Source organism: Rhinolophus hipposideros (genome assembly GCF_964194185.1).
Source record: "Rhinolophus hipposideros genome assembly, chromosome: 15".
In the NCBI taxonomy this organism is placed as follows: Eukaryota; Metazoa; Chordata; class Mammalia; order Chiroptera; family Rhinolophidae; genus Rhinolophus; species Rhinolophus hipposideros.
Window position 1 is genome coordinate 62,094,481 of NC_138061.1, and position 18,359 is coordinate 62,112,839.

Sequence of the window (18,359 nt, forward strand, 5' to 3'; positions counted from 1 at the left end):
CGAGCATCTCAGGAGGGTCTCACTGTCCTGGGGCTGGCTCGTCTACTGTGATGCTCGGAGCCATGGAGGCAGAATCAGGACAAAACAACCCAGCTGGAAGTTATGCTCCAGATTTGGTAGCTAAGTAACTGGTGGAATCAGGTCTAGAATCCAGTTCTGCTGATTCCAGTTAGTATTCGGTCTTAAATTGATATATTCTGTGGCTAAACGATTAAAAACAAACCCTAGTCAATGAAACCTCCCTTTATTAAAAAAGGCACGAAAAATTACTTCAGTACATTAGCTTTAAGCACTAGAAACTCTTCCATAAGAATAGACATTGATGTTGTTCAATAGAATGAAATAAAATAACTCAAGAATAAAATGTGGGCAGCTCACAATATAGAGGAAAGTAATGTTATACAGGTGGTTGTTTCAAAAATCTCAGAAACCCAACTGTATTGTCATCTACTAAAAGAGACACTATTAAATATAAAGACACAGAAAAGAAACAAACTTTGGAAAAGGTAGACTTTTAATAACTGCTTTTATCACCAGGTTAAGTCATGCAGTTACAAAGTAGTTAGAAATTTCTGAAAGGATGTTATTGTTAAAAAAAGAAAAAAGCTCATTCTTACATAAATAATATCTAGCACTTCATTGGGACACTACTTCAAAAGGCCCTGGCAAAATAACTCCCAAACACAACACTCCACCCCAGGTTGTTTTCAGGCCACTGTAAGGAAGCTGCGTGTAGAATGACAGGCCTCTGAAGAGGACACAGTCAGGGCGAGCCGGGCCCTCGGCAAAGCTCAGAGCCGCCAGCCAGACTCCAGAGGGAGCCACGTGGGTTTTTCTGGGACTCTACGTGAATTACTGTTTAATCAGTCAACACAATAGATTTTCAAAAGAGAAGACCAATTAATTAACATGATAATGAGGTTATAGTATTCTTTGGACTATTTGTCATAATTGTGGTTAGTAAATTTCAAGTCAGTCTTAACAAAAATAGCCTCCATCATGTGCTACTGAATGATATGTATGAAGGTAACTTAACTCTCCAGTGGGCTTTTTGTTTTGCGGGACAACAATATACTATTGATAAGCTATAAATGATACTGTTTTGTTATAAAAATACTAGCTTTTTTCATTCATTATGTTTATAGGCATTCACTGCTTGAGTCAAGGTTAGGCTTACTGAGTGATTAAAGGCAATTTTATTACAGCAGCATGTACTTATTTTATTCTAAAAGAATAAAATGTGTAAAGAGAAATAGCTTTTATTTTTGTTTGCAATCTGTAAAATTGAGTTCTTTTGCTGATATAAAATACCAATAACTCACTTGAGGTCCATGCCACCTTCTGAAAATGCCACACCCTGCTTTTGAAGCGTGTCAGTTATGGCCCGTCTCAGACTTGTCCAGAGCTGAAGCAGTAAGCGACTGTGCCTGGCCAGCAGGTCCTCTCCCGGCCTCAGCTCTGACTGCTGGGGGCGCAGCTGGGGAGCAAGGCAGCACGGCCAGACAGAAGAGATGTTTGATTTAAAGGCAAAGTACCCAATAGCTCTGTGGCATCGGTCATTGCTACTTTCACACTCATCATCTTTGTACAGGATTCCCTAACCTTAATTTCCTTTTTTTAAGGGACTGATTTGGATTGACTTGTTGAGAATGGCGTCCATTACCTATGAAGTCATGAGAGAAGGATTTCTGTGGTTACACGTAAACTTGTGATGATAGGGCTACAGATGAAGAGGTGAAGAGGGCAGTGAAGAAGTCAGCTACAATCCGTCTATGTGAAGGTCACACCAGCTTCGTTGTACACCTTGAAGACTTTCTCAATGGCGTTGACGTAGGCAGCTGTTCTCAGGTCCAACCCCAGGTTATACTTCATGGCCGTGCGCATGATTTGCTGAAATGAAGGTGAGAACAGTGAAGACCACCAACTCAAGCTTACAGGCCACAAACACACAGGCACAGATGAATCTGATACAAGTTACCTGTCACCATTTCAGTGCAGGACTTGGGCAGCCAAAAGAAAACTACTCAGGCAGTAGAGTAACCTCTAGCCAGGAAGGACTATTTCTCTAGAATTCAAGAAACCACTGTCTAGGCAGCAGTAAGATGTGAGCTGTCTCTCTGCCCTTTAGACATCCTGTTATCTGGAGCCAGTTCATTTGATACTTTGTGATAATTTAAAAGAACTAAGAATGGGGTGATGAAAATGGTCTGGAGTTAGTGGTGATGGCTACACAGCCCTGTGAATATACTTAAGGCTGCTAAATTATATACTTTTAAAGGATGAATTTATGGTATCTCAATTATATCCCAATAAAAAATGAACAACAAACACTACCTTCTTCTTTAACATGTTTATGCTATTTCAACTTAGAGCCAAGTGGTCAAAAAGCCTTTTACTTATACCAAATTCCATAGTGAAGCAGCTTCCTGTAGATACAATGGAGTGATGCCCTGAGCTGTAATCCAATTTGGCTGACTATTTGATTTTTAGCTAAACATCACTCTTTCCTAACTTGCTACTATTATTTATTCCCATAAGCCTATAAACAGATTGAAAACCCACAAAACACTGCTCATCATTTAAGACTAAAAAAGCATGAAGTTTGCTGCACGTAAGTGAGCAACAGGTAAACAAATGGCTGTTTCCGAGCGCTACGCCTGCGCACACGATCTGGCGGCTGAGATGACAGCTGAGATGCAAACAGCACGTGCACACGTACCCTGGCAGAGCGCTCCATAGTGTAGGCTAAGCCAGAGTGCACGATGTCTTTCTCAGATGCCCCCTATGAGGAAAAAAAACCAAAAAACAAACTTAATAAAACGACACAAACACATGTTTCACTGCACCTATGTGAGCGAAGAATTCTTAAGTCAATATATAGCCAGGATTGTAAAGATATATGCAATTTCTGTACAATATCTTGATACATAGTTAAGTGGTTGCATTTTAATCACAATTTAGTTTTCATTATATTTGACAGCAAACAAATACTCATAAGATAATGGTAAAACAACACAGAAAAGTACAAACCAAGAAACATGAAAGCAAGTAGTGAGATCAGCACCAGCCACCCATCTGACATGCAGTCACACTCCGCCACACGTTATAGCGTTCTGGTCACAGCGCACTCACTGCCATTCCCCAGAACAGGGACACGACACAAGCACAGAAAGGCATCTGGGCATCTCCAATAACAGCTCTGGGGTAGAATCCTGAATGTACTCAGCAGTGCCACCAACTTTTAAAGCTGGACGAACATTATCAGAATTAAATAACCCCCTTAATTCTACCAATGAGGAAACTGGTCTAGAGAAGTTGGCCAAGTTTACAAATAGCTATTTTTAGAGCTGGGATATAACTCAGGTACCTCAACCACCAATCAGCTCATTTCTTTCCCAAGCCAGTTATCTCAATGTATTCTCGATAGTCAATTTCTTTCAATAGATTCCTCTAATTTGTGTTTTGGAACACTTTCTAAAATTTTAGGAACACAGGGCTGGCCTGGTGGCTCAGGCAGTTGGAGTGCAGTGCTCCTAACGCTGAGGTCACCGGTTCGATTCCCACATGGGCCAGTGAGCTGCGTCCTCTATAGCTAAGATTGTGAACAACAGCTCTCCCTGGAGCTGGGCTGCCGTGAGCAGCCGGAGGTTGGTGTGAGCGGCCGTGGGCTGCTGAGTGCTGTGCTGCCATGAGTGGCCGGCAGCCGGTGAGAGCTGCCGTGAGTGGCTGACGGCCGCAACTGACTGCCTCAGTCCGGGGGAGCGCAAGGCTCATAACACCAGCATGGGCCAGGGAGCTGTGTCCTACACAACTAGACTGAGAAAAAATGGCTTGAACCGGAGTGTGTGTGTGTGGGGAGACGGAAGAAAGGGAAAAAATTTTAGGAACATTAACTACCACTACCACTCCTAATATGATACATAGCTATCAAACACATATCCTGATATGCCACATAAAAACTTAAAAAATGGGTCACCAACAAAAATTATCTGTGTTGAACTTCAGCCAATTAATACTTTATTCAATTAAGAAAGCACATTTCCATAACATTTGTATCAACTAAGAAACATTTGGGTTAAACTTTGTTTTGTTCCACTAAATTGGGAAGAGGAAAAAAAAACTTGCTTTACAGGTGAATACTGCTGTTTCTTTGCTCATTCATTCATTCGTCCACCAAACATTTATTGAGTACCTACTAGGTGCCAGGCACTCTTCTACACAGTGAAGACACAGCAGAAAACAAAACAATGAGAATCCTGTTCTCATGGAGTTTATATTCTAGTGGGAAGAGGCTGAGTGAGATCACCACCATTTTGAATTCATACAGAGAACTGGTCCAGGGACCAAGGTCTTTCTATGGTAAGCTGGAGGAGAGCTGACAGGATGAGCACAAGGCAACGAGAAGGAATGGCTAGTGAAGTAGCACAAAAACCAGGACAACGTGGTTTTCCTGAAAAGTAAGAGAAGATTTCAGGGGGGGAGTGATCACTGTGACAACAGTTGCTGACAGGATTCGGTGATGCCAATGTCACTGGATAAGAATGAAAGATTTGGCGGAGTGATGGGCATAAGAGTAGGTTTCGAGTATGGAAGAACTGGAAGCAGAATATATACAACTCTTAAGGAAGTTTGCTGTATGGGGAATAAAAATGGAAGGGGAAGTGGGATGAAGATTTGTATGTTTTTACGACAGCATTTGGTACATTGATAGAAAAGATTGAACAGAAGGAGGACTGAGCTGCAGAAGAGAGGGGGAAGACTGGCAGGAGCAGGGCATTTGAGAGGGTGGAAATAGGCCCTCCAATGCCTAGAACAAGACTTGGGCTTAGAAGGAAGCGGAGAGTTGCACTGGAACAAGGAGAGATGACACAAGACATACAGATACTAGGGGCTGGGTACAAATGGAAGTTCTCTGACTACTTCAATTTTCTCTGTGAAAATATACCAGGCGATGATCTGGAACACAGTAGAGAGGAGAAAATATGATACAATCAACCAGAAGAATGAGAAAATAATGGATCAGGGAAAAGCAGTATAATTGCTGGGACCTGAGAACCTACTTGAGGTTAGTGGTCAGGATCTGAACAGTCAATGTGCCTCCCCTCCAGGTACAGGGGTGCAGGCACGGAGCGGGTGGAGATTTGGGTGTCATCAGGGTTTATATGATGATGCAAACAAGAGCGGGAGCCACTGTAATAATGAGGCATGGAACTGAAGTCAGATAAGGAGAGAACTACGGACATTGGAGGGTGATGAGGAACAGTGAAGACGGTAGGGCAAGCGATACCTGTATCGCCCTTGGCAGGGCCAGAGCATGGCTAGGGAGGGCGACAATATTAGAAAGCAGATGGAAAAAACTGGTTTTCCAACTGACACTTCATTACAAGACTCCTGTAAGTAATAGGCAAGTCAGAAAGAGGTGAGAAATGGCACTAAAGTCTAAAATTAGAAGCAACAAAAGCATTTGAAACTTGAGAGACCAATACATTGGGAGAAGATTATTTAAAAAGGATAAAAAAGAATGTCATCACAGCTGTCTTCCTAACTAACTGGCTGTCTTCTCTCCGTATTGCCTCTCCAGGTTTCTCCCATCATCTGAGTGACTGCTGCATGCCAGGCAGGTGCTAGGACATGGGGTGACCACAAGGAGGAGCTAGAGGCCTACAGAAGAGCAGAGCAGTCCTGCCGAGGCCCAGTGGTTACTCGTGAAGGAAGGATGCGCAGGATTCTGGCACGCAGAGGGGACTTTCAGGGAAGGCCAGAGATGTGGTGACGCCTAAGCAGGGACAGGGCCTGGCATTTGACAGAGGGGCCAGAGCTAACAGAGACATGGCTCTAGGAAAGAAGGAGGCTCATTTAGGGGAACAGTTAGTACCTAGTGTGGCAAAAGCATCTTCTTCAACATAAAACCCTTAACGTTTCCCCAGGTTTCAATAGCCTTTATTTTTCATGACTGACTGACTATTTCATTTCATAAGATATATTATAACTTAGTCATTTTCCTCCCCCTCCCACACACATATATACATATACACATACATATATGACTGTCAAACCTCATTTTAAAAACTGACTGACTGCAAGCAGTTCCAGTGACATCATGATGGATGGAGCCATTCCTCTCCTTTAGAATTATTTTCTTCGGATAAATTCCCAGAGGGGATGTTATTATAATGTCAAAAGGCTTCAGAAACCCTTTACTAAGGCTTCAGTTTTTCCAAAGAGCTGCACTAATCTGCATTACTATCAGAATAAGGGTACAGCTGCTTCACCACAGACACAGAGTACTATAAGCTCCATAAATTGTTCTTGCTAGTTGAATACATTAAAGAAAACTTATTTAATTTGTGTTTCTTTAACTGAAAGGTTAAACATTTTTTTGGGGGGCCTATTTCTTCTGATTTCGTTTTTCATGTCTTCTGCCATTTAATGGTGAAGAAGTTCTCTGTGTGATGCGTACGTACTATTTATATGGCCTGTCAATAGCTAATTCACATAAAACACCTTTTCTAATGTTTTCTTTAACTGTTTTATTTGTATCTATATAGCAATTCCAAATTTTCATCTAGTTCTAATCTATTTAATTTATTTTTATTTCTCTGAAGCTTAAAGAGTTAAAATACATAACAATTCTTTGCAATTACATTTGAATCACTTGTTGAGTCACCTGTATTGAGAAAGTACCAAAAGCAGAACTATTAGTTATTTGTTTTAAATTAGGATTCTTACTCCATTTTTAGAACGTAATGAAAGAGGGAGGTATAAAAACACACCCAAGTCATGTAATTACTGTCAGGGTGATTACAACCTGTGAACTCAATCTACTTGACCTTAGTCTAAAGAGAGCAGGCAGTGTGTGTAAAATACCAACTCTGTCACAAGCACACTCACCGATATCCTATCTTGGAACTCTGCTGTGGGCACAACAGGGATAGTTCCACCGTGCTTTCCAAATTTTCTTTCCAAACTTTCTTGAACAGACACTATGAGAAGACAAGAGATGAAGACATTGCTAGTAGAAAAAAAATAAAGTACAACCAAAAGTCGTCCCAAACTATATCCACAACCCAAAGACTAACAGAGTTTTAGAAACCTTTGACACTCATGACACCAAAGAGTTAATCATTTAAAACACAGTTAAAAAAGAATACAGCACTTGGCCAGTGAATTTAGGTCACTGCTCTGTTTCCATAACACCCACTACCAGGGTTTTTCCTTGGCTCTTAAAAAAAAGAAAATGCTGAGGGAAAAAGAAACGGAAATAGATGGATCACTTCACCCAAATCTGAGTGGTCTGAGTAGAGAAGCTCAGTTGGAGGTCTTGGTCTTATTTCAGCTTGATGAAAATTCTACTGTTAACTCTGGAGCCTACTCTAGTCAGAGAAAAACAGTATTCTCATTAGAAGACTGGAAACATTCTCGACACTAAATAGGTCTTTATTAAGAGCAAGCAGAGGTAGAAATGGATGCGTATCAATAAGAGTTCCCGGTTTAAAATGATTCTCTTTCTATTAGTAACTTGTAGGTTATGTTCTGGGAACATTGCATCACAGAACACACATTTGAATATGAAAATATATTTGAGAGAGCTAATATATTACCCATAAAGAAATTGTAGATTTATGGTCTAAGACTCATAAGATAGGATAATATAGTTTTCTGTTCTGAACTTAATTTAAATTCTTTACAATTACGAAAAGGAAACTAGTCCTCATAAGTGCAAGCTTTTTCCAGCCTCCTAACTGGCCCAAAAGATTATTTTTGGAGAACAAGATCACCAGAACTTACTGAGCAAGTGGTAGTTAGAATCCCTTTCATATTTGAAGGTCAAACGGCCATAGCTGACATGATTTAGGTTCTTCAGCCACTCAAAGTAAGATACCGTCACTCCTCCAGCATTCAAGTAGAGATCCTATATACAAAAAGGCAACAGGAAACGAGAAGACAATGGTTTCAATAAAAGCTTACAATAATCCTAAGAGCTCAATTTTAATATCAAAGCAGATTAAGCGTCAAACTTCCCAAACATGTCTTAGACAGTATCAGGAATGCCACACTTAAATTTAACAGCCCCTCTTCCCAATCCATCTGAGGTTTTTTTCCCATTTGGAAACAAAATTTATTTTTTGATTTATAATAAATTATAAAATATTTAGAATATAACAAATTCTTGGTTTATTAATCAAGCATTTGATCAACTTTGGTTAGACCCTCTTCTCCACCAATAAAGTTTTCAGACAAAATTGCTTGCCAATTAACCACTGGATTGGATTGTCCATAGGGTGTTGCACCAGAAGAATGGTGTTCCCTCTCTGACCACCTAAAGGCAGTCTATTTTGGGTAAACTTAATTTTTTAAGTGCTTTCAGCAAAGAGGGTTCTTCAAAATGCATAACAAGTCCACACTAACTTCCAATTTCCAGTAACCTTTTGGTATAGATCCCATGCTTATTCACTAAAAAACCTAACACATATTCCTCATATCAGCTTTCTGAGTAAAGTAGCAGGGACGTTTGAAAAGCATAAGGTTAGGAATCATAAAATAATCTTTAAGTTAGAATAGTATTTCTAGCACAATCTCCATTTATATAATTGGGTTCTTAAGGCTAAATATATTAAATACACATTCAAGAAATAGCTTGTAGTTGAAATGAAAATGTTCAGGCTAAAGTGAAAACTGACTGGCTTATTATACTAACCATGCTTCTACTTTATTTTCTTAAACACAAAATAAAGATGAAGAATTCACTACAGCTTGGGAAACTAACAAAACCCACGCCTCCCAATTTCTTCCAGAAGACAATTATAATTCCAAGTACATATAAAACTGGCAAACACAGATGACTTACTGGAATAACCATAATGTTCCTCTCCAGGAAAATCTTGTCAGCTTCTGGAGTCGTCGGTCCATTGGCGCCCTCAGCAATGATCTTTAAGTCAGGAAAATATAGAAATGCCAATAACACCACTAAATCCTCTCCACTGAGCGCAGATGTGCACATATGGGCTGGGAGTTGTGGCGACAAGTATAATTCCAGTTTAAATGAAATTAATAAGTTATTTCGCTCTATATAAAGTACATAAAACTATTCTTCACCTTTCAATTTCCATAACTATTTTTTGGAAGTTTGGTTTAAGAGGAAACCCATGGTGATAGTTATACAACTCTGTGAATATACTAAAAGCTTTTAGATTGTACACTTAGGTGAATTGTATGGTATGTGTATTATGTCCCAATAAAGCTGTTAACCACATTGGTAATGCTGAACCCAGTCTTCATTCTGCCCTCACCCTGGCTTTGATTCTGGGTGCATTGGACTTGGTCAGCTGCTTCTCGCTGGCAGCAGGGATCAGTATGTCACATTCAGCCTCCAGGATGTTGCCTTCATAAAGCTTTGCCTTGGGGAAGCCCAGGATTGATCCATGTTGCTGCAATTGATTGAAAATCAGAATGAACAACTATACCAGAGCTTAAATGCTTATTATGTTTAGTGCCTATGATATGAAAACTCAGTTATCTTTAAAGCTCTTCGAGTCACATTTTAAAAAATAAGCAATGTTGAATAGGTTTCAATAAGACTTATTTTCACTTTACACTATTCAGAGCAGTCAAGCTGTTCAGCTATTAGATTAACATACCAATTTGTAGTCTTCCAGTTCCTTTGGGTCAATACCATCTGGATTCCATATGCTCCCATCAGATTCACCAACACCAACACATTTAGCACCAAAGCGATGCAAGTATCTCATAGAGTGCAGGCCCACATTACCAAAACCCTGTATAGAATAATTACACATGACATAAAGCCAAACTCTTAGCACAGATAGATTGTAAGAGTCATATTCTGACCAATACATCTGACATTCTGTTAGAAGTAATTCTCAAAATCCTTTTGCCAAAAGAAACAATGGGATAAATGGCTTCTCTTCAACAATAAATTTTCTATGTTTAAGAATGTGGAAGTCAACCCTTTGTTCTCTGTAATAATGAGTCCTGAAGAAGTTTAGTTAGGTAAAGCCATGTTGGTTATAAAGAAACGGCAGTGCTGTCACCCATACCCCCAGGTCAGTCCAGATGTGCAATGGTCATAGAAAGGTGAAGTCATTAAACGGGAGGAGTATGAATTCCATTTTAAAATAGCACTCAATTTAAATTTCTCTAAGTAAAATCATCACATACCATGTCAATTCTTTGAAATTTGGATCACTGTGCAAACCTTTATGTATGCCCCTAATAGTTTAACAGACATCCCCTTCTGGATACACTTTTAATATAAATATTGACCAAAAGAAGTTGCTGGTAGTTTCGTATGTATCTGAGAGATACCCAAATCGGTTCTAGTCACATGAATTTTACCAAGTTCAAACAATTAAGGATATAATACTCTGAAAACAACCATTCTAAAACTTAAGAGATTCAAAAGAATCAAATTTTAAAATTACAAATCTAAAAACATTTAAAAAGTTACTTTATGTATACCAGTTTTCCTTTAAGAATTAAACAAAAATTTTTACCTGAACAACAAATGTTTTATCTCCAAACCCTGGTGTCATTCCTAAAATGCTCATGTAGGAAGCTTCATTGATGAAGTTTTCAATCCCGTGGAAAACTCCCCGGCCAGTAGCAGAGATCCTTCCGTGGATTCCACCCTGACTGATGGGTTTACCAGTGACACAGGCATGGGCGTTAATATCCTGCAAAAGAAAGACAAAACTTCAAAGATGAAATGTCAAGGACAATTTCTATGATGAACCAAATACAAGGAAAGATTAAAGCCAAAACACATTCTCATTTAACTAAAATATGCTCATTAAAAGTGCGTGTATTTAATGTACACTTTCATCAGTAGGGACATGCCTCACTTTTTCAGATTTCTTTTCCTAGAAAAAAAGAGACTATATTTTCCGATGGGAGAAACAGGGTGTTTAGGAATTTAACATCAGGTAAGTACAAATAACAGTGTCACAAAAGCACAGATAGTTTAGCTTAGAACTATTATTCCTTCAACAAATATTTAAGCCCTACTAAGTCAAGGTGCACTCTATCCTTCCTTAGGTGTCTTGAAATCTACTATAAGGTGAGCATGTCACAAAAACAGAGCTTAAGATAGGAATAGGCATTGTGGTGCTCTCAAATGGGAAGACTCAATGTTGTAAAGATAGCCTTCTGTGAAACTAATCTATAAATTCAATAAAATGCTACTTTTTAAAAAGAACTTTTAAGTGTTGTAAGAAAGGAGAGAATGTTCGCACTCCTCTAGACAAGGATGGAAGAGGCCCTCAGGCCTAATAATACGCATGCGGTTAAGGCATTGCCACTTACTTAGGGGCATCTAACCATTGTTTTTTGGGAGGAGGACTCTGGGCGGTGAACACAATATATAGATGATGTATTACAGAATTGTACACTCAAAATCTATGTAATTTTACTAATAACCACGGTCACCCCCAATACATTTTAATAATAATAAAAAAGAACTTTAAAAGAAAATACTCAAGTTCACCTAAAAAAGTGGGTAACAGTAAATACTCAAGGGAAAAAAAAGACAACAAAATAATTACGGGTTGTCAGGGAAATTTGGAATATCTACCAAAATAAAAATACCCATTAACCCAGAAACTACTTCTAGGAATTCATTTTTTTTGTCTGTTTAGTACGGTATCATTTGGGGGGTGAGACACAGAGGCCCACACCTTCTGTGAGTAGAGAACCTCTGGTACCAGCGGTTAACTTGGGAAAGTGAAGTGGGTGGGGAAGTAAGTTTTCACCACCACCTTTCTATACTCTGAACTGATGTGCAGAGATTCTTGTTCAAAAACAAGTATAATTAGGAAAAAGAAGAAAGGGCTTGGGAGGGTTTCCGTTCCAAGGCATTACACATATTATAAACTGTAGCAAACAGTGCAGAATAGACAAGTTGATTAGTGGGACAGGAGAAACTAGACAGTCCTGTTATACATAGGAAATCAATATAAAATGAGGAAAGCATTTTACATCAGTGGCTAGAGTACGGACTATTTCATAACTTATTAAGGCAATTTGCTACCCATGTGAAACAAGATAAAGTGCTTACTTCACATCTTATCCCCTACCCGCCACCGTATGTCCTAGCTGAGTTAGAAAGTGACTGTCTTTGTCTGTATTGTTTAAGTACTTTTTACAGAGAGAACTTAGAATTGTTATTACTCATATAATTACCAAAAAAAGAATAAAAGCAAGTAGGAAAAAAGCAGTCTAGTAGAGTGATTTACAGAATTAGTAGTTTTCCCACAGTTTTCTTTCACGAATAATGAACCATTATAAATACAGAATGGCAAACCCAGTGCCAAGTGCTTTTAAACAGTGGAAATGCAAATGCTGGAGCTTCTAGCAGTCTTGTCCGAGGTCAGGCATGGAGCCAGCTGCCAGCGCCTGAGCATACCTAATTGTCCCGGAAGCCCAGGGAGGAGAATGCACTCACTCTCCCTCCAACACTGGCTATTCCAGGTGGGGCCAGACAACAGGACCTGCGTTGTTTAGGTTCATGTCTGGAAATAAGTAACAAAAACTATGGCTTCCTTACCTTAGGTCCTGATTTTGAATTTCCCATCATTCAAAGGAAAAGTCTACCAGTATAGTCCAAGGTTTTAGCTGGCAGTGCCTCGCAAAACGTTCTTTTGCTGTCACCAATGGGAATGAGCTACAAATGACAATATATTGCCTACTACTTTGTACTATTCGATCTAGTGTCTTGCTTAAAAAAGAACAAAAATAATGAAAGACCATACCCAGAGCTCATGTAACATAAAAAGATGACATGGAAAACAACCAAACAAAATTCTTTGAAGTGTCTTATATTGCTCTTTTGTATTTCAGGATATTTGTGCAATTGACCTGATGTGGTATTTATAAATATTTATATCTTGGGTGCTTACCAAGGCCTGGGTACTGTTCTAAGTGCATTGTTATTATTCATTTAATCCTCATGACTGTCTCGTGAAGTATGTACTATTATTACTGTCATTTTACACATAAGGAAACCGAGGCACAGAGCACTCAAGGCAATTACCACAGGTCACGGAGCTGGTGCATGAAGGAGGCAGTTCCAGAATCCAGGTTGTCTGCCCATGCTCCCCACTACAGACTGTACCCCTCAGGAAATGAGACTGATCTCTACGCTCCTACACCAGAGAGGCTGCAGCCCCTTCCTCCCTCCCTCTGTCTCAGAGGAAGAAATAGCCTTCCTCTTTTCCAAGGCTGATCTTTCCACTAGAGCCCTTGAAAGGAAAATTCACCAGGCCTTTATTTCCTTGGAAGACTTTACTACACCTACCATCCCACATTTCTCTTACATCATCTCTCTCTTGCACTAATGAATCTGTGGCCTAAAGCCAACCAACAACAAAAATCTTTTCACTTGAACTATAGCCATCTTTCAAGTTGCCTTCTCTGGTGCATTTTTCTTAAGTGGAGGCTACTCTTTATGCCGTACTTCCCTTTCTCAACACACCCCTGAAGTCTGGTTCCCATCTCACCAGTCCACAGACAAACCAGTTGCTGAATTGGTTTCTTTTCAGAATCCGCTGCCCCGTCAACATCCACAACATGGAGTCCTCAGTGCTTTTCATTTTTAAAAAACTGACTGCTTTCTTTACCTAAATTGCTCTTCAATCTGTCCATTTCTCTCCAATGCTAGGGCAGTCTAACATCACCTCTCGTTCTGGGCTCCCTGTAGGCCACTGCCTACAATCCCATTCTGTGCCGCACACAGTGAAGCTGAAAAAGCACACTTTGCTGTGTCACACACCTGCTCACAACCAGTGCGCTGCAATGGCTTCCCTCTGTTTTCAAAACAAAGGCCAAAGTCCTGTCACCTACAGAGCGATAACCTGGTCTGACCCTCCTCTGCTGGCCTCTCTTCCGCCCTATTCTCTCGCTCTCCACTTGGGCTCCTGCGGTCTTCCCTCAGTCCCTCAAGTTCGCCTCTTCTGTACATGACGCGCGTTACCCAGATGCCTCCTTCTGCCTCTAACACTTGCGCCGCCCTTCCCCTCGTTGGTGTCTGCTCATCTTCACAGGGCAGACCAGAAGCCCCACTTCTTCCTGTCCCTCACATCAAGTCCTTCTGGTTCCCCGTGCCTCCACACCCTCCTTCTCTTTGATCTCACACATCCAATCCAGTCTTGCTGAGTCTGTCTCTGCCCCTGTGGCTCCCGGGCTAGGAGGACAGGTGCTGACACTATGTGGACGTTATCTCTTTGTTCCGGTGCAGCCAACACTGCCTCCAACCCACTCTCCCCTGAGGAACGGTCAGCACCAAAGGCTCCCCTCGGACCAGCAAGTACTACAAAACACAAGGGCTTGATATCTTTGTCCTCGTCCACTTTCCTCTTCATACTTCTGTAACATTGTAAAATATGCTTTACCTCCAGACAACCTGAGCTCTCCTGTTTCTCCTCCTACATCCCAATCTCCGTATGTTCAAATTCTACCCATTTTCAAGGCCTACTCCAAATACCTCCTCAAGGAAGCCTTCTTTCAGAAACCGTAACTCTCCACCCTTGTACGACACTGTCACCATAACTTATTTGCTTACGTGCCTTAATCTCTCTTTAAGTGAAAGCGCTTAAGGGAAAAGTCAGAACTGAATACTTCTTTATTTCCTTACTAGTGTCTTGCCCTAGTAGGTGATCCCTCTTTGAGGGTCCCATCTCAGCAGCCAGGATAGGGTGGCATGTAAGAAAAAGCTCAATCCATGTCTACTAAATTTATGGTTTAAGAATACAGACAGAAGTAAAATAAGATGCAAATCAAGATGTGATTAAAGGGGTTGAGAAACACCCACTGAGTTTTCTAGTTTCACATATAACACAAACTGTTATTTCTTAGAGAGCAAACGAAGCCCCGAGGCCTCTAGAGGATACTCACATAGTGCCCTATGGTGCTAGCATAGGTGTCGGCAATCCAGGACATCTCCCGCTCGCCCGTGCTCATGTCTGGGGCAGGCACATCAATGCCAGGACCTGCGGGCACAGGGAAAGGTCACTGCACGTGTTTTTCTCAATTCCTGAATTACACATAAATTCTAAATACCCCACAGAGAACAGGTCTGAAAGTCTATCCTTTTCAAAATACCCTTAGGTAATTACCCTGAGGAAAGTTGAACTGTCATCACCCAACCCTCTAACAGTATATAAATAAGATGAAAAACTGTCTAAAAGAAATCACTGCTTTAACAAAACATGAGCACAGAGATAGAGCTGAAGGGGTAATTTTGGTGTATGGAGATACAGGGGGATGGAAAGAGTGGAGACATCGGTTATTGCTAGGGAACTTTTTACAAAAATTTACAAAGTAAATGGTTGTAAACTTAACCACTTTAGAAAGGGGATAGCTAAACTCACAGTGGAATTAATGTCGACCTTTCACAACTTAAAAAAAAAAAAAATCACAGAAGAGGTAAGAACACGTCACAACTCATTCTATTAGATATTCTATTAGTCTTATTCTGATATCAAAAACCTCACAAAAATTCTGCAGGCCAGAATCCCTTAGAACAGCATCAAAAAGGATAAAACACTTACGAATAAACTTTGAAAAGTAGTGTAAGACTTGTATACTGAAAACGACAAAACATCATTGAAAGAAATTAAGGATGTAAACAAGTGGAAAGACATCCAGCAGTCATGGATTGGAAGAGTTAACATGGGTAAGACCCCAATACTCTATAAATTGGTCTGCAGATTCAGTGCAAACCCTATCAACATCCCAGCTGACTTTTATTTTTTTTTTAAAGACATAGAAAAACTGATCCTAAACTCATACAACGTGACAGGGCCAGGACTCAGACTCAGGTTAAAATTGCAATCTGAAATTCTCTGTAGAAAAGGAAGCCAAAAAAATAATAGAGAAAGGACATCAATTCCAAAGTTTAGCCCAGGACCAGTTCTGTGCCCTGGAGGGAGAGAAAGAAATCCTCTGACCTCCGTTTTCTGGGTCCACAGGTCAGTTTGGTTGCATTGTGAGTTAATGAGGCTTTTGCACAGAAGCAAAGAAATCAAATTGCTACTATTTAAACTTTCCCTGTTGCAATGAATCACTTTTTAACTTTTGGAACTATAAAGCACTTGTCAAGATAGAGAAAATTAAGCTGAACATACTCTGGATATGGGCGATAAATACAACTGAATAAAGTCTGAAACCACTCAAGACTATTAAATACTTTTGAGATTTAGGCTAAGAGGAAATACAGTATAAAAATTTATGTAGGCTATCAGTTGGTTGAATATGACTTCAATTCACAAATTTCAGGATTAGAAGGCATTCCTGTGAAGGAGATAGTCAATTCATCAATAGTTCAATTCCACAGGGTGCGGAGAAAGAGAAGGTATGCCAAGAATCCAAATGCCTTTGAAATTACGTAAGATAAGCCAAATCTAGTAAGTTCTAGTGTCACCTACACTTATTTCTGTATTAGTTTATTCATTTCATGCTTTATTTCCTAAAAGGCGGAGAAATTTCAAAATAAGGATATCTTAAGTTCATAGGAACTTATCAATAGTGGGGGGAATACTGGGGAAGAAAAACATGGGCCGGAAAAGAGAAAAAGTAGCTTATCTTTTTTATATTAGCCTTCTTTGGTTTAACTAAATTGAAAGGGCAAATACTGTAATAAATAATTTGGTTTATTTTATTAAAACATCAGACTACTTCTCGAACAAGAAAAGACAGAAAGACTCAGTGTTTGAAAATTAAAGGTTAATTAATAACATCACAGAAAATATTCCTATCTCACGAAAAGAACATATGACACAGATAATTAATTAGTGTGACATAAAAACGTCAAGCAAATGAAGATCAGTGCCTTCAGAAATTTAGTCAGTTTGGCAAAAGCTCTAGTAACAAACAGTGAATTTTAGGGAACCCCAAACAAGCTGGTGATGGCAGAGGGAGTCACCAGCAAGAGGCACCCCCACCTCCCTGCCTGTGCCCGCTGCTTTGGAGACAGGCCTGTTTAAGCCTCCAGTTCTAAAAGGGATCAGATTTCTCACTGCTATCAGAACAACAGGATTACTGTTGTAAAACTGCTTTTTATACATTAAAAAATGTTTATAATACAGGTATTATTTAGCTCCTGAAAGTATGGCTTTAGTCTTTCTAGAAGTCACAGTAGAGGTTGTGCAATGCTGTTAGGGAGATCAAAAGCCTTTACTACCCTGTTTCCCTGAAAATAAGACCAAAAATAGTCGGACCATCAGTTCTAATGCATCTCTTGGAGCAAAAATTAATATAAGACCCACTTGGTATTTTATATTATATTAATTATGTTATGTTACATAAAACCTGGTCTTATAGTAAAATAAGACCGGGTAGGGGCTGGCCCGGTGGCTCAGCCAGTTGGCGCTCCATACTCCTAATGCCGAAGACTGCCACATGGGCCAGTGGGCTCTCAACCACAAGGTTGCTGGTTCGACTCCTTGACTCCCGCAGGGATGATGGGCTGCGCCCCCTGCAACCAACAAAGGCAACTGGACCTGGAGCTGAGCTGTGCCCTCCACAGCTAAGATGGAAAGGACAACAACTTGACTTGGAAAAAGACCTGGAAGCATACACTGTTCCCCAATAAAAAAAAGTCCTGTTCCCCTTCCCCAATAAAATTAAAAAAAAAAAAAAAAAAAGACCGGGTCTCATATTAATTTTTGTTCCAAAGATGCATTAGAGCTGATTGTCCGGCTAGGTCTCATTTTCGGGGAAACACGATATGCACAAGGAGGAGAGATAGAAGTGACTTCTCCTGGTGTCCACACTGAATACTGGGAACCTGAACTTTTCTTTTAGAGATGTGTCATAAATAGGCCCAGGTATTTCACCATGTTTATCACAGAACCCAGCTTTTCAATAAAAAGGGCAACTCAATCCATGCATGTACAGATAAAAGCAGGAGTTCAAATTAAGACAATTTTTAGATGTTCCCACTCCACGTGGAAACCTTCATGGCAACACATACCAATAAAGCCCTTCTTCGCCAGCTCCATGGTGAACCTCCTTGTGATCTTTTCCAATTCATTATCCTGTAAAGAAAAAAAGAGAAAACAAAAACAATGGAAACAATTTTGATAGAAAAGCCCCTTGTGGAGATAACTAATAGTTGCATCATCTTTTCTAGTTATAGAACTTTTAATATATCTTCTTGTTCTTCTCAGAACAGCTCATCAAGCAGGCGCTCCCATTTCAATGGTAAGAAAATGAGAGATCAGAAATTAGGTTATGTAAACAACTGAGTAGAACTAGGGCTCAAAACCTTGTTCCTGTGCTTTGTAATACTATAAGACGTTCTGAGCAATCCTTACGTTATATTTTCATTTAAATGGTGAATTTTT

At 39.9% G+C, this 18,359-nt stretch overlaps 1 protein-coding gene across 2 annotated transcripts in view; it reads right to left on the reverse strand.

Moving 5' to 3' along the window:
• Nucleotides 1–496: 496 nt before the first annotated feature.
• The window catches only part of GLUD1 (glutamate dehydrogenase 1), a 32,592-nt gene continuing 14,729 nt past the window's right edge, over nucleotides 497–18,359 (reverse strand). The window contains exons 4-14 of one of the 2 annotated variants that reach the window (XR_013995023.1): nucleotides 17,987–18,050; nucleotides 14,908–15,002; nucleotides 10,515–10,694; nucleotides 9,639–9,776; nucleotides 9,291–9,428; nucleotides 8,849–8,929; nucleotides 7,789–7,912; nucleotides 6,892–6,983; nucleotides 2,720–2,782; nucleotides 1,664–1,890; nucleotides 497–1,477 (exon numbers count right to left, since the gene is read on the reverse strand). Coding sequence is in view for 1 of the 2 variants with exons in the window: in XM_081075036.1 (XP_080931162.1) it covers nucleotides 1,771–1,890; nucleotides 2,720–2,782; nucleotides 6,892–6,983; nucleotides 7,789–7,912; nucleotides 8,849–8,929; nucleotides 9,291–9,428; nucleotides 9,639–9,776; nucleotides 10,515–10,694; nucleotides 14,908–15,002; nucleotides 17,987–18,050 (1,095 nt within the window). In the remaining variant the exon portion in view is untranslated. Of the gene's footprint in view, nucleotides 1,891–2,719; nucleotides 2,783–6,891; nucleotides 6,984–7,788; nucleotides 7,913–8,848; nucleotides 8,930–9,290; nucleotides 9,429–9,638; nucleotides 9,777–10,514; nucleotides 10,695–14,907; nucleotides 15,003–17,986; nucleotides 18,051–18,359 lie in introns of both variants that reach the window. The other variant, XM_081075036.1, reaches the window with a different exon arrangement.